Source organism: Trachemys scripta, chromosome 2, assembly GCF_013100865.1.
Source record: "Trachemys scripta elegans isolate TJP31775 chromosome 2, CAS_Tse_1.0, whole genome shotgun sequence".
NCBI lineage: Eukaryota > Metazoa > Chordata > Testudines > Emydidae > Trachemys > Trachemys scripta.
The window spans coordinates 41,058,964-41,072,995 of NC_048299.1; the positions used below are offsets into that span (position 1 = coordinate 41,058,964).

A 14,032-nucleotide genomic window follows, 5' to 3' on the forward strand; every position below is an offset into this window, starting at 1 on the left:
CGAGATTCTAATCTGAACCCTTGTTCATGGCCAATATTGATTTCCCTTTGTAAAAATGTAATCAATTGGGAACTGTGTAGATATCTGAAAGGCATATTACCGTGCAGCTGGTGTTGGATTAAACTTTGTGGAAGCCTCAAGAATTTGTAAGTAGAACTAGCTACTTACTGGAGGGCAAGAATTGTAAACCCAATGACCACGCAATGGCTGGCACTTTAAAAAGGCTAATCATTCGCTAGTTGGTCACAGATAATAGAGCAGTTGTTAGCTGGTCCTTTAGGAGCTCTCCTCTGTAATGAAAGGGGCACTCTACCACTAGGAACTCCTCTCCTTTGGACTACTGAGTGTTAAAATATTAGTACACAGGAGCTCAGGAGAGGGAGGTCATGCATTTTTGAGCCCAGCAATGCTGTGTATTAATGGCTATACCTCGCCTGGTTGAAGGGGATGCTTTTTGGATCTGCTTACTGGAGTATTTTGGAAATGAGAGCTGTTGCAAACAGATGGCTGGGGGTCCTTAGCTTCCTAATATCGCCGAGGAGTAAAAATAGCAGAGAATCATTGTAAATACTCTCTCCATTGAAGCTGTGGAGGGGAAGCTAAGTTGATTACTAAGGATTAGCTTCTTGAGTACAGTTTGGCTGTCCAATTCTTACTTTTTACTCCTTTTTTTTTTCTTGTTTTGTGAATATTGGTTAATGTGCTTCTCATGTTCCTTTTGATATTTATTTTTAAAAGGCCTGGGGATAGATTTCCTCCCCGTTTACTTTCACTGCTAGTACTACAGCCGACTTGTTTTCCAGCAGCAGTTGCCACTCTAGCTGTTGGTAGGCCTCAGAGCCATGACTGCCAGAAAACAGAGACCTGAAGAAGAGCTCTGTGTAGCTTGAACACTTGTCTCTCTCACCAACTGGAGTTGGTCCAATAAAAGATATTACCCTCACCCACCTTGTCTCTCTAAAAAACAGAATACTCTGACTGGCATGAAGCTAAGAGGTTGGCAAGGAGATGGCTGTAGCAAGCTGGCATACCATGGGCTCAGGTGGCAGTAGTTCAGAATTCTGTGAGCAGTACCTGACCAAAGGTAATAGCAGATTATGCATAAAGGCTGATGTTTGGGCATATCCTCACTCCTGTCCAGGTGCTTGATCTGTCTGAATGGATCCTGCCATTGCATCATTCTGATGGCTTTTGCAGAATATTATGGCAGCCTTTATTACCAATAACAATTGACTGCCACAGCCACTCCTGCTGCCAGGGCCGGCTCAGGCTTTTTTGCCGCCTCAAGTGGCGAAGAAAAAAAAAAAAAGCCACGATCGGTGGCACTTCGGTGGCAGCTCAACCGCGCTGCTTCATTCCTTGGCCGCAATTTGGCGGCAGGTCCCTTTGCTCCGAAAGGGACTGAGGGACCTGCCACTGAATTGCCGCCAAATACCCGGACGTACCGCCCCTTTCCGTTGGCCGCCCCAAGCACCTGCTTCCTGCGCTGGTGCCAGCCCTGCCTGCTGCATTGTCCTTACAGGTGACCATGGTGGGTCAGCACAGAGTACCTGCATCTGACTGAAGCAGCAAGGAGAAGAACAGAGTGCCACTAGCAGAGAGCTTGTTCTGAACTACATTGATTACAACCTGGGAAGTAGTTACATTCATGTGGAAAAGGCAAAAAAAAGTTGTACTTTTTCTTCACCATAGCATTAGACAAGACTCTTCCAGCAGAAATGTTCAGATGGGGAGGCAGGATGTAACAGGCACTGTAACAGAATTGACATTTTCTCACTGTGAATAATTTTCAACCTAATTTTCTAATAAGATCTACTGGCTCCAGACTGACCTGATTAACATCATAATGTTCTAGCAAGAGGCAAGAAATGCTGCTAAATTCCACTCTGATTTATTAGCTGATGTTCTTGATACATTGGGAGAGCTATGAACTAGACCCTTCTCCAACCTGGTTGATGAAGATCAGTGGAGAAATTTGGTTTATTGATGAAGGTTATTAATGTTTCCCTTTTAGACAGCAGGATGGTATTGTTGCTGCCTTTAAACAGGGAGCAGGTGTATCTTTGATTAAGAAAAATAATCTCTTGCCACTGTGTACTGAACTCTAATTGCCAAGGCTGTTAATTTTTCCTTTTTGAAAAAGGTTAATGATCAAACGGCTCTGGGACTTCAGGAATTTCCTCAGCAGGCATTTGCTCCCTGTGGGCTTTCAGGTGCAGGGTGCCACAGAGTTCCATTTTGTCATCATCTCTTTTCTGTCTGTCGGTCTGATTAGGTGAGACTGTGATAGGCTCTGAGATCCTGGTTTAAGAGAGTCCTTAAGGCAAGATGTGTGATTCATAAACACAGATTTTTTTAGTGCACTGGGAACACACAGACAACAAATATTTCCAGGTACACGTGTAGATCTGCCTAGATTTCTTTTGACTTGCTAGATTGTCTCAGAAAGGAAGACATGAGCCCATAGTAAAGTCTCACCCACATGTCAACATGTAAGCCAGAATGTTCCAAAGTGGTAAAAAATATGGGCATGGGAGTGAAGACGTCTTGGTTTTATTCTTGGTTCTGCCAGAGTTTGTGTGATCATGGATAAATTGCAACTTTAACTGATTTGATTTAATTAAATAGAGTATCAGAGGGGTAGCCGTGTTAGTCTGGATCTGTAAAAAGCAACAGAGAGTCCTGTGGCACCAGTCTTAAAGGTGCCACAGGACTCTCTGTTGCTTTAAATAGAGTAGAATCTCCAAGGTATGTTCTTGCCAGACAACACCTTTAAGTCTGTTTATTTCTATCTTTTCCAGATTGGTAGATAGAAAAATTATTTCTTCCACATATTTGTTATGGGATAGTTTAACTGAAAAGCTATGAAAAAGCTGTGAGTGCTATCTGGGGCATTTATTTGATTCTTATTAAGGAGATCAAAAACCCTTTTTGAGCCACATGATTCATGCTGGCTCAGAGTTTTTGCATGAAAAATGTTCTTCCTGGTTACACAGATTTCATTTTGCAGCATAAGTGAGCCTCAGGCACTAGTGCAGATACACATTACACTACAATGTATGAGGATAAGCTAGTCTTGACTAATTACCCAAAATTAGTAGGGTAGTTAGGTAATTCCAGAAGTAGTTAGAATCCATTTGATTCCATCAATCATCTTTCCAGTATTATTTTCACACCCACACACATGTTCCTGTAATGCTTTGTTACAAAAATTATATGGTAAAAAATCTTTTAAACGCCATAGGATACGGTCTTTAGAAAATACATCTAGTTGATCATTTCTTTTGACATGAATTCCTCAGGGTAATTTTTATTACATGTATTATGGTAGTGCCTAGAGACCCAAACCAAGATGATGACCGGGGCCCTATTGTACTAAACACTGTAACAGACAAAGGAAAAGATCATTTCTGCCCCTAAGAGTTTACTGCACCTAATAAAGAAAAGATGCAACAAGTGAATGGCTGTAATAAATCGTTGGAAGGAGTAAAGCAGAATGATGCAAACAATAAGAAAAGCATATGTTTACGTAGGCCAGATGTGCACAGCTAGATGGTCTTGAGTCAGATAAATTTTATTCTTATAATAAACTGTAAGAAATAAATATGATAGATATCAGCAGTCCCTCCTGACCATATATCTAGATATAATCAGTTGGCAATTTCCTGTAGATATCTTGGTAGAAGTGAATCCTGGGGAGGGGTTTGTTGGGGACAGGCTAGTGTCTTTACAGATTAATTCAGGGAACATGTGAAAGGGGAGCCTGGAGGAAAACATAGAGGTGTGAGAGGTGTGTACAAGCAGTGGAGGTTGCCTCTGTCAGTGAAGTGGAGAGAGTGAAAGGTGACACAATAAAATTCAAGAGCAGATAAACAGGCAGGAGATAAAATTGTGATGCAACTTAAAAGTATGTTGTTAATTATTATTATAAGTATATACAAGTATATTATAAGTATATTATTATTTATTATTAATGACCTGGATGTTGTAATAGAGTGCATACTGATCAAATTTGCAGGTGACAGAAAGCTAGGGAGGTTTGCCAACACTTTGGAGGATAGAGCTAAAATTCAGAGGGATCTTAATAAATTGGAGAACTGGGCTATAGACAACAAAATGAAATTCAACAATGACAAATGTAAGGTGCTACTTAGGGAAGAAAAACCGAATACACAAATACAGAATGGGAGATAACTGGCTTGCAGCAGCACTGCTGAGAAGGATCACAACCTCAGCAGTGCGATGCTGTTGCAAAAAAAGCAAATGCAATTTTAGGTTGCATGTACAGAGGCATAGCATGCAAGTCACAGGAGGTGATTTTATTGCTCTACTCGCCACTGGTTAAGCCTCAGCTGGAGTACTGTGTCCAATTTTGGTCACCAATGTATAGAAAGGATGAAGAGAAACTGGAAATGATCCAGAGGCAAGCAACAAAGGTGATCAGAGGAATGGAATGCATGCCATATGAGCAAAGGCTGAAGGAACTGGGTGTGTTTAGTTTGGAAAAGAGGAGATTAAGGGGAGACATGATCGTGGTCTTCAAATACTTGAAAGGCTGCCTGTGGCGGGGCAACGACTCACCAGCATGGCGCCTCCTGCTGGTCGTCCAGGGAATTAGCTCTTTCCAGACTGGAGCACCCTCTGCAGGCTGGTGTCTTGCCTGCCGCTGGCCCCATGTCCTTCCCAGACCCCAGTGCCCTTTGCCCAGAGGTTCTGCCCACCACAGTACCCCCTCACTCTGGGTCTCCCCTCCCGGGGGAACCCCCAACCCCCCATCCCCACCTTGCCTCAGTGGCTACTGCCAGTCTCCATTTAGCCCTGCTCACTGGGGCAGACGGCAGTCTGTAAACCATTCATCATTGGCAAGGGGGGGGTTGGACCTCTTATAGGGCCAGCTGTGGTCTGATTGGGGCGTGGCCCCACCTGTGGCTGCTTCCCCCAATCAGCCTAGATTTTCCCCCGCCACAGACCTTTCCCAGGGCTGTTTTAAGCCCTTCAGGGCAGGAGCAGGATGACCACCCTGCTACACTGCCATAAAAAAGATGGAGAAAAGTTGTTCTCTCTTGCCACAGAGGTCAGGACCAGAGGCAATGGTTCAAACTACAGCATAGCAGATTTAGATTACGTCGCAGGAAAAAATTCCTAACTGTAAAAATGGTAGGACAATGAAATAGACTGCCTACGGAGGTCATGGATGCTTCTTCACTGGAGGTTTTCAAAAGGAGGTGGAACAGCCATCTATCATGAGTGGTTTAGACTCAGCAAATCCTGTATCTTGGCAGGGGGTTAGACTAGATAACGGTTGCGGTCCCTTCTAACCCTGTGGTTCTATGATTCTAATTGAAAATTTGCCAGAAGGATACTCTTTGTAAAATGAAGCAACAAACAAGCCACATATTAGTAGGCCTTCAATCTCTCTAATCATATATTAGTTTTTTTCTGTGGCAGGCATCATCATAGTATCTGAGCACTACCTCAGATTCATGGTACAGTACATTTCTAGGTCTACACAATGGCATCAAAGTCTCCGTGTCAGACGACAAAACATGAAGAAGAAGAATGTCAAAAGGGACTAGTGATTTTTGGTGCCCAAACTCCAGGGGACTGACTTCCAGAAAGTGCAGTGCATACACCCGCTGAAAATCAGGCCACTTTACGGTGTCTCAAGTTGGGCACTGAAAATCACTTGTTCCTTTTGAAATTCATAGTCTGTATGATCGTATAGAAAGCAAAAGGAGATTTCCTTGTCACTTCCCGAAAGCTACTAACATACTCTTGTTTTCTTTTTTAAACTTCAGTTAATTTAGTGTTGGTGAAACAGCTGTTATAAACATACTTTTGAAGGGTAGAATCTGAGAGCATTTAATTTCACACTGTAAGTATGAACAGCAATTTTGGCTTATGGCTCTGCATCACTATCACCCAAGTGATTGCCAGCTCACAAAGATGAATAATCATGCTTTCCATCTCAGTAAACACACTTAAATATTTGCTCGCCTAGCTATGTAGGGGTGGGGCAGGTTGTTCTTACTTGGGGGGAGGGGCATGTTTGTCACCAGAAATTAGGATGAGCTCTAGTGTTATTGCTTTTAAGGCCCCTCTTTTTAAGTCGACCGTCGACCAACAACAAAACAGCATAATGACCTGGGTGAGTTTCTCCTAGGAATCAGCAATTAAGTTTGAGTCCAATGGGAATAATGATGGAAGATGTAGAAGACTTTTTCAGATAGAAATGAGGTTATTCATATTTTGTATACAGTGCCTAGATTGTACAGTGATGGGTTCACTGGAGATACATATGGCTAGACAGACATAAGGTCCAATCCTGAAGACCCGACTAAGGCAAAACTTTCCCTGACTTCAGTGGCAGTTTTGTCAAGTAAAAGACTGCAGGATTTGGCAGGTGTGGTATATGCACTACTTATAGGAAAGAAAAGACAAGTGTTAATTTTCATTGCACTCTTTTATCATTTGATTATACACCATGTTTCCTTTAAATTCAGAGCACTAGGGACACTTATGACTAATTCTCTTTGATCTATTTGATAAGAATGTCCTCTGCGGTTTTCTCTCAACACTGAATGACTGTGAATTGTGGGCACCATGCTGGTAGGCATGGCAACATAGTCATGGCACAAGCCATGTTTGACAGGACATGTGTATGATATTGTGCAACATGATGGATTCACCGTCTCTATTTTCAATTGCAGGGAGGAGAGCATTGCTATTATCAGGGCCAAATCCGAGGAAACTCAGAATCATTTGTTGCCTTGTCAACATGCCATGGACTTCAGTAAGTTTCCCCAGATTATTTTTTTAATGGGCTGTATGTAATTTCTTAAAACAAGTACACATTTGATAGTAAAAGAATTACTAATTGCAGCAGAATGTTAAACATCTTACTCTCTCTCACAAATTATGGGTTGAATTTGAACCTATAAAGAAATCTTGGATTTTTACAAGTAGTTTACAGAGTGCCTGAGTTGTTTTTTATTAGCACATAAACACTCTGGTATTGTGTAACAGTCACATTTTTTCAAGTTAAAACTAACTTACAAATAAATAAGCAAGGGTGAGAGCAAATATTCCTTTCCTGGGGGGGGGGGGGGAGGACCTTTCTAAATGTTACTCTTTAGCTGTTTCAAAATATGCTTTACTCTTTCCTGATTACTACAATGAGTAGATGGCATAATTCTCTTCTGTTCTGACCCCATTTACAAAACAGAATGGAGACAGTGAAGTGGGGGTTTTCTAGTCATTTTTCTTTTCTTTCACAGAGGCACTGATATTAGATATTTAGATATTTGCCTACTGATCTGTACTTTACATATATCGCAATATATTTGTAAATCTGAAGGAAAGGAGTGGCCCTTACATGGCAAACTGAAAACTTTGCATTATTTTAACAATATGTTGTACTTAATAGCACCTTCCATTTGAGGATCTCAAACAGCTATACAAAAATCCCACATAACCCCTCTCAGGGTTTGTATCATAGTTTTGGACCGGTTCAAAAAGATTCCTGGCCTGATTTTCAGAGGTACTAAGTAACTGCAGCTTCCGGATGACTTCACTGGGAATTACAGGACCCCCCTGATATTGAGGTCAGACATTGCTTGAAGGGTCATGTGATGAATGGTCTATAAATAGGAGCACTCAACAATTACCTTATACTTCTCTTTTCCCTCCTGCTTCACTGAAAGGCAGGCACGTATCCGATGGGGATTTTCATTGATTCGATCCTTTTCCTTCTCCAATAGTTGTATAAATTCTGTATCAGACTTCTATATTTTCAGTTAGTTTCTTTTAGTTAAATTTGTTGGGTTTTGTTTTTATTTTAGCATCATTGCAGTTTTCTGTCTGATTGTTTGTACCATAATGCTTTTATCTCTTTTGTAATCAAGATTTAGGAGTGAGGACTAACCCAAGAAATCTGACTTCAGGTTCTGTGCCGAGGGTGTATCTAAAATTAGTAGCGTTTTAGTGCATTCTGCAGAGATTTAACTGCATGACTTCCATTAGTTGTGATCCATTAGGTCTTGGATTGTAGTCCATGATCCCTGTTAACTCTCAGGGGCTAAGAGAGAAAAGGGGAAAAGAGACTGCAAAAATTCCTTTCTGGCCTTTATTTGGTGCTTTGTTCTTCAGGATGAAACCCACTGCTTTGTATTCTCTCAGTGCTTAATTATCAATGTTGGTATCTTCTAATGCAGCTACATGACTAGGATGATGAAGAGTTGTTATCTTTTCCTTTTTTGTTCAGCTCTCTTAGGTACATCTCTTTTTTCCTTTTAGGGAGGAATCTTCAAGTATCTGTATACTTATATCAGCAACAAATATCAACAGATTCCTATTTCACAATAGGCAGGGACAGTTTGAAACAATATAATAGGTTGGAGTGTTCCAGGACCCTGTATGAGAATGCAGTGTTTCTTTGATAAATCATGTTAAGCTCAGGTGCTGCAAAACTGCATCATCATCATAATCTTTATCATCTTTTCTATAATGCTTTTCATGAGTAGATCTCAAATACTGAATAAGTACTGCTGATTCATGCTGGCATTTAATTTCATTAGCTCCAACCAGGATCTGGAGTATTTCTCTGGAGCAGAGGAAACTGGGGGCTATTACATCTAATAACGTCTGTAGGGCTAGTTCTTTGGTGAATTTTATGAGTTGTAACAGCTGGAGAAGATGCCTTTAAAGGAGCAATAAGCTCCGTGTTCTCCATGTCCAGGCAAGTAGTAATTCAAGCCTTTTCTTCTGCTTAATACATCCTTCAGGTCCCAGCCTATAACAGCTATATTATTGGTGGGTGGGTGTAAATCAGGTGCCAAGGTTGATGCCAGAATTGTTGATTTAACTTTATCTTGTGATTTCTTTAGCTAATAATGCCTGCATTCTTTTTAGGGATGTCTATCTCTCGTTTGGTAAATTAATAAGGTAGTGGGTTCGATGGTGGAATCCTCCTATCTCTGAATTTCCTTTCTTTTTGGTAGTTGCATTGAAGAAGCAATATACTTCTGTGGCCTTAACTCCTAGTTAGCCAAGTTTTTATTTGGGCTATCCAATAGTCTACAGTGGGTTAATGCAGAGATTCAAACAAAAATATAACATTTTGAAAAAGCCACACTCATTATTAGGATTTCTAGTGTCCACATTTCTTCTTAAATTCAGCTCTTGGGTTCATGTTCCTTACAGAAGAATATAGAAATAAATGCAAAATAACTTCCCATTTTCATTTTGTTTTCTTCAGTCAAGTGATGTAAACATATCTATTACATATCTGTTGGGAATGTTGGAGTGTAGGAATACAATATTGAATCTCTTTCAAAGAATGTGCTTAATTATATATTCTTATTAATCTGTATTTTAATGCATTTTTTATTACAATATAGGCTCCTTGGAAGAGAATCATGTATTCCTTTATGTACTGTATAGCATAAAGCACACTGATTCTTAATAATGGATGATAGATTATTGAGTAATGAACTCTTCTAATGTAATAACATTTTAAACATTCAAATATGTTCTTAGGTCATGATCCTGCAAGCTCTTTCACACAGGCAGACTCTTTCCTCACCCCAATTGAAATTAGCATGGGGGTACAGGGTCCATCACACATAGCAGCCTATAGAACTGTGGTGTCAGTTTGAGAACTATAGAAATATTTTTGGGAAATGAAGGGCCTTATCAGAATAACTACAGACAAGCTATAGTAAGGCTTAATCTAAAATAAGAGTTTGAAGGCCTGTAACGTAGATACTAGATAAGTTTTCTTGTTGGACTATGAATTTGCTGCCCACTGGTGGTGAAATTAAAAATCTTGCTATTCTAAGATCAAATTGATTTACAAGATGTTTATTGTTACAATATGTTTGTGTATTGTTTTGACATAGTAAAGATTCAGATTTCAAAAGTGGTCGGTATTTTACTACTACTTTGGATCTAACTTTTTTATTAGTGTATGATTCAAATATATAGACTGCTTCAGTTTAAGTCTATTGCAAAACATCCATTGACTTAAGTCGGATCAAGTTTGTAGTTTGACTGTAAATATGTTATTACCGTGTACCATTATTAAAGAGTGGTTTGATCAAATTCTGACCTGATCCAAGGTCCATGCTGCTGGGTGAAATGATCAAATAGGAGGCCCTTTATTCCAAGAATGTGAATTAAGTCCTCAAATGCTGACACACTGATCAAGCCTGCAGACCTTACTCATGTAAAATTGCCATTGATAGCAAAGCAAGTTTTGCATACTTAAAATCTGCAGGATGAGTCCCAAATCTCATTTTATTCTTAGAATGAAGGCCTTCATCAGGCTCTAGGATTTTTATTTTAAATGTCATAGAACAAGTTAATTTCTACAAAATATTTACAGGTTATTTGCAAAGGGATGAATACCTTTGAATTAAATATGTATTTATAACCACTGCTAATATGAGTTATATATTATATTAGATTAGATTATATATATCCAGAATTACTTTGGTGGAGCCATTTGGCTTATCCTGTAAATACACAACATTTGGGCAAATATTAGATATGTTTATGTAAAGCTGTAATGGTTTAAAAGTTTAATATGTAGTTATGGTCCCCAACAGAGTAAAATGACATCATTTTACTCAACAGAGCTGCTCCCTGTTAAGGTCAGATCTGATGTTAATGACAAAAAGTGCAAACATTAATTATAAAAATGTTTTAAAAATCAATTTCATTTTTGACTTGCATAAGTCAAAAGCAAGTATCCATTTCTGTCACTTAAAGAATGAAATGTGGTGGTTTTTTTGTTTCCCCGCCCCCTCAAACTTTGAAAAAAAAAATCTTGCTCTCTTGTTGAGGTTGTATAGTATATGTCAAGTCTGAGCCTACAGCTCATATTTATAGCTAGTCTTAAAAAACCTTGAAAGAAGCACTTTAGAAAGGACATGCTGACACAACTTAATCTCAACAACACACATGCTGCTGTAATAAAGAAAAAATTGCAAGAAAAGGCTGACTTAGATAAAGATGAAAAGGAAGGTGTGGGTAGGAAATGTACCTCTTTAGTATACTGTCAATTAACATTTTCATATCAGATCATTTTTATTTTAGAGTGAAATTCATCTTTGTGCAGAAATCCGGTGCAAGGCATAAGCTTAAACCCCATTTAAACTCAAAATAGGATTTTAAGTGGTGTATAGGTCTGGTGTGAGATCTCTGCACAATGGTGAATTTCACCACTGCTGTGTATTTACTTGTAAACAGTAATGCACAACCATGTGATTTAATTACCATAGGCTGTCTACATTCACTTAGGATCCCTTAAAACTTGAACCTATCCTGTGGTTAGAACTGAACCATGTGCCACCTTTGCTGGCTTGGGAAATTGGTGATTGTTCACATGTGAGCAATTACAGCAACAGATTTTCCAGCACATACAACAAACATGCATATAGTTGGCGCCCTTAAAATTCCTCTACCATTTGGAAGATTTTACTTGTGTGAGAGCTGTTCCCTGTAAGTATAATGAGGAATACCACAAGAGCTAGTGAAAGCTTTCCATATGCTAGAATACGTACTGTATGAAAGGGCAACATAGCATGGGACATTGGTTCTGGCAGTTCATGGAATATTTCTGTTGATGTTGTTTCATATAAGACCTATTTGTGTCTTTTCCAAAAAATTTAAATAAAGGACTTAAATTGATGTGTGAGGAAAAAAATGGTTATTCTTGATTTTTTTTTTTCAGTTTGTTTACCTTGTTTTGTTTACCTCAAAAGTATCCCCATTATGCTGGGTCTTGTAAGAGCACGCAGACAGACAGACTTATGGCACCAAAAAGCTTAAAATCTAAGAGTCAGATCAGTTTAATACTTTATTTTGGCATGACAAGCTATATATGTGTTCCCAGAGTGTGTAAAGAGACCTCTTAAATATCTGTCAGAAGTAGGAACAATCTGGTCCAGGGAGCGGGGTTCACACTAGGTTTGGGAACTGGGTCAGTCAGTCAGTTTCTGCTGCTCTTTGTGTCTAACTCTTTATCACTACAACAAGGAAGAGGAAAAACATTTTAAAAAAAGGAAAAGTTGGTTGTAAAATCACAAAAATTGGCACGAGGACTTAGAAACTGGGATAATACCTGACATTGCTTTTAATTTATTTTTTTTTAATGGTTATATTTTAAGTTCATAGCCTCCCCTTCATGGGTTACCTGTTTAAATTGTTTTAATCTTTTTTATAAATGTTTGGTAAATCTCTACTCAATGTTACCACTTTTCCTGCCTTTAACAGTGGGATGTTCTATGATGGGAATCATACTTATCTTATTGAACCAGAAGAAAGCTACACTTCACACGTAAGTAGAACTTCAGTTAACCCAGTATTCAGATACACAAGAGATGCAGAAAACAACAAAGCCTCATCCTCAGCCTTGCACCTCTAGTTTTGGGGCTGGAGTCCTTGTCCTCCCACTTTCAGCAGCTAGTCGATATATTGCTCTAAAGGTGCAAACCAAAGGCACTATATTGCATCTAGTATCTGAGTTCCCAGTAGCTAAATACAGTATCAGGAAAACAGGAGGAGTTTTCCTCCAATAATAATAATATGATAAAATAAAATAATAGTTTTCCTCCAATAATACATGTCTTAGCTACCCCTTGGTAGCTTCTTTAAAACGACCTCTTGGTCATTTGTCAGTGCTGAATATCAGTTAAAACCATATATATACATATCCATTTGCATTTCATATTGTTTAACTTTAGAAAATTTAGACCCCAATCCAGCAAAACATTTAAGCATGTGCTTAACTTTAAGCATGTGATTAGGCCAATTGATTTTAAAGGACTTACTTGTATGTTAAAAGTAAAATACATGCTTAAGTGCTTTGTTGAATCAGGGCCTTAATGATCACATCATAATTGGGAGAGGAGGAGAAGAATCTACAATGTGGATAAAGATCCTTGAGCTTTGATAACCTCCAGTGATCCATTATTTCCCCAACATATTGGTTTGGTACCTAATGGGAAAGAGTTTCTATCTCCCTAATATTCACGGGATGGTTCATTTTATCTTGGCTTAATGCATTCTACTGTTTACTATTTCAGGAGGATTTCCATTTCCACTCTGTTTACAAATCCAGGTTATTTGAATTTCCTTTGGATGACCTGCCATCTGGTATGATTGTTTGTAATGCTCTCTTCTTTTAACTTGTGTCTTATTTTGCCACATTTGTTTATCATATTTGGTTTCTAATCTTCTTTGGGGTTTTACTGTTTTGTTTACTTGAGGCTTTCTTTTTCTGCTTAAGTAAAAAACATATGGGGGGCAGGGGAGAAGGAGGGGAGAAGAAACCTATTAACTCAAACCTCACCTCAACCTTCATATTGTTGATATTTTTTAAATAAACTTTGAAGAATTGAATGCTTTATATGCCATTACACATGCAATATGTACTTTACATAAAAAGTCATGGCAACCTAAAGGTTGATGAAAATAATCCCATAGTTACCAAGGACTGATGACCATTAGTGGCCTCCCCCACTATGAGATAAAGGAATGGTCTACTAGTAGGACTAGGAAACTGGATTTTCCGAGTTTTATTCTGGTTCTGACTCTTAACATTTCTGCTTCAGTCTTTCCATCTTAAATGACATTTGGGGTGTCATGAAGTTTACTTAAATAATTGTAAAGTACTCTGAAGATGGAAAAGAGGTGCGCAGTATTACTGATGCATCCCCATAAACACTTTATATTATGTATGGAATTAGACAAGGTTTAAAAGATGAACATTGATTGTGAGAAGACAGCTTGGTAGCCAAAGCTGAAAATTCAAACTTTTCTCAGGCATATCCCCATTCTGTCAAGGGTTTATCAGTTTGGAAATGTAATTTCCTACGTATATAGCTTATTCTGGAGGAATGAGACCTGTACTAAACTGCTGATTTCTTCAAGACAATTGCAGATGTCTAGTTTATAGTATGGTAGCGCTCAGGACTGGGGCTATGTTGCATTGAATATGGAATATGAGACCTAATAATGAAGTGCACGT

The 14,032-nt window shown here is 38.9% G+C and overlaps 1 protein-coding gene across 1 annotated transcript in view; it reads left to right on the forward strand.

Annotated features, from left to right (window-relative positions):
- Window positions 1–14,032, forward strand: part of ADAM22 (ADAM metallopeptidase domain 22) — a 197,503-nt gene that overhangs the window by 105,535 nt on the left and 77,936 nt on the right. Inside the window, exons 5-7 of the mRNA XM_034760385.1 lie at window positions 6,711–6,793; window positions 12,277–12,340; window positions 13,089–13,158. Of these exons, the coding sequence (XP_034616276.1) occupies window positions 6,711–6,793; window positions 12,277–12,340; window positions 13,089–13,158 (217 nt within the window). The remainder of the gene's footprint in view (window positions 1–6,710; window positions 6,794–12,276; window positions 12,341–13,088; window positions 13,159–14,032) is intronic.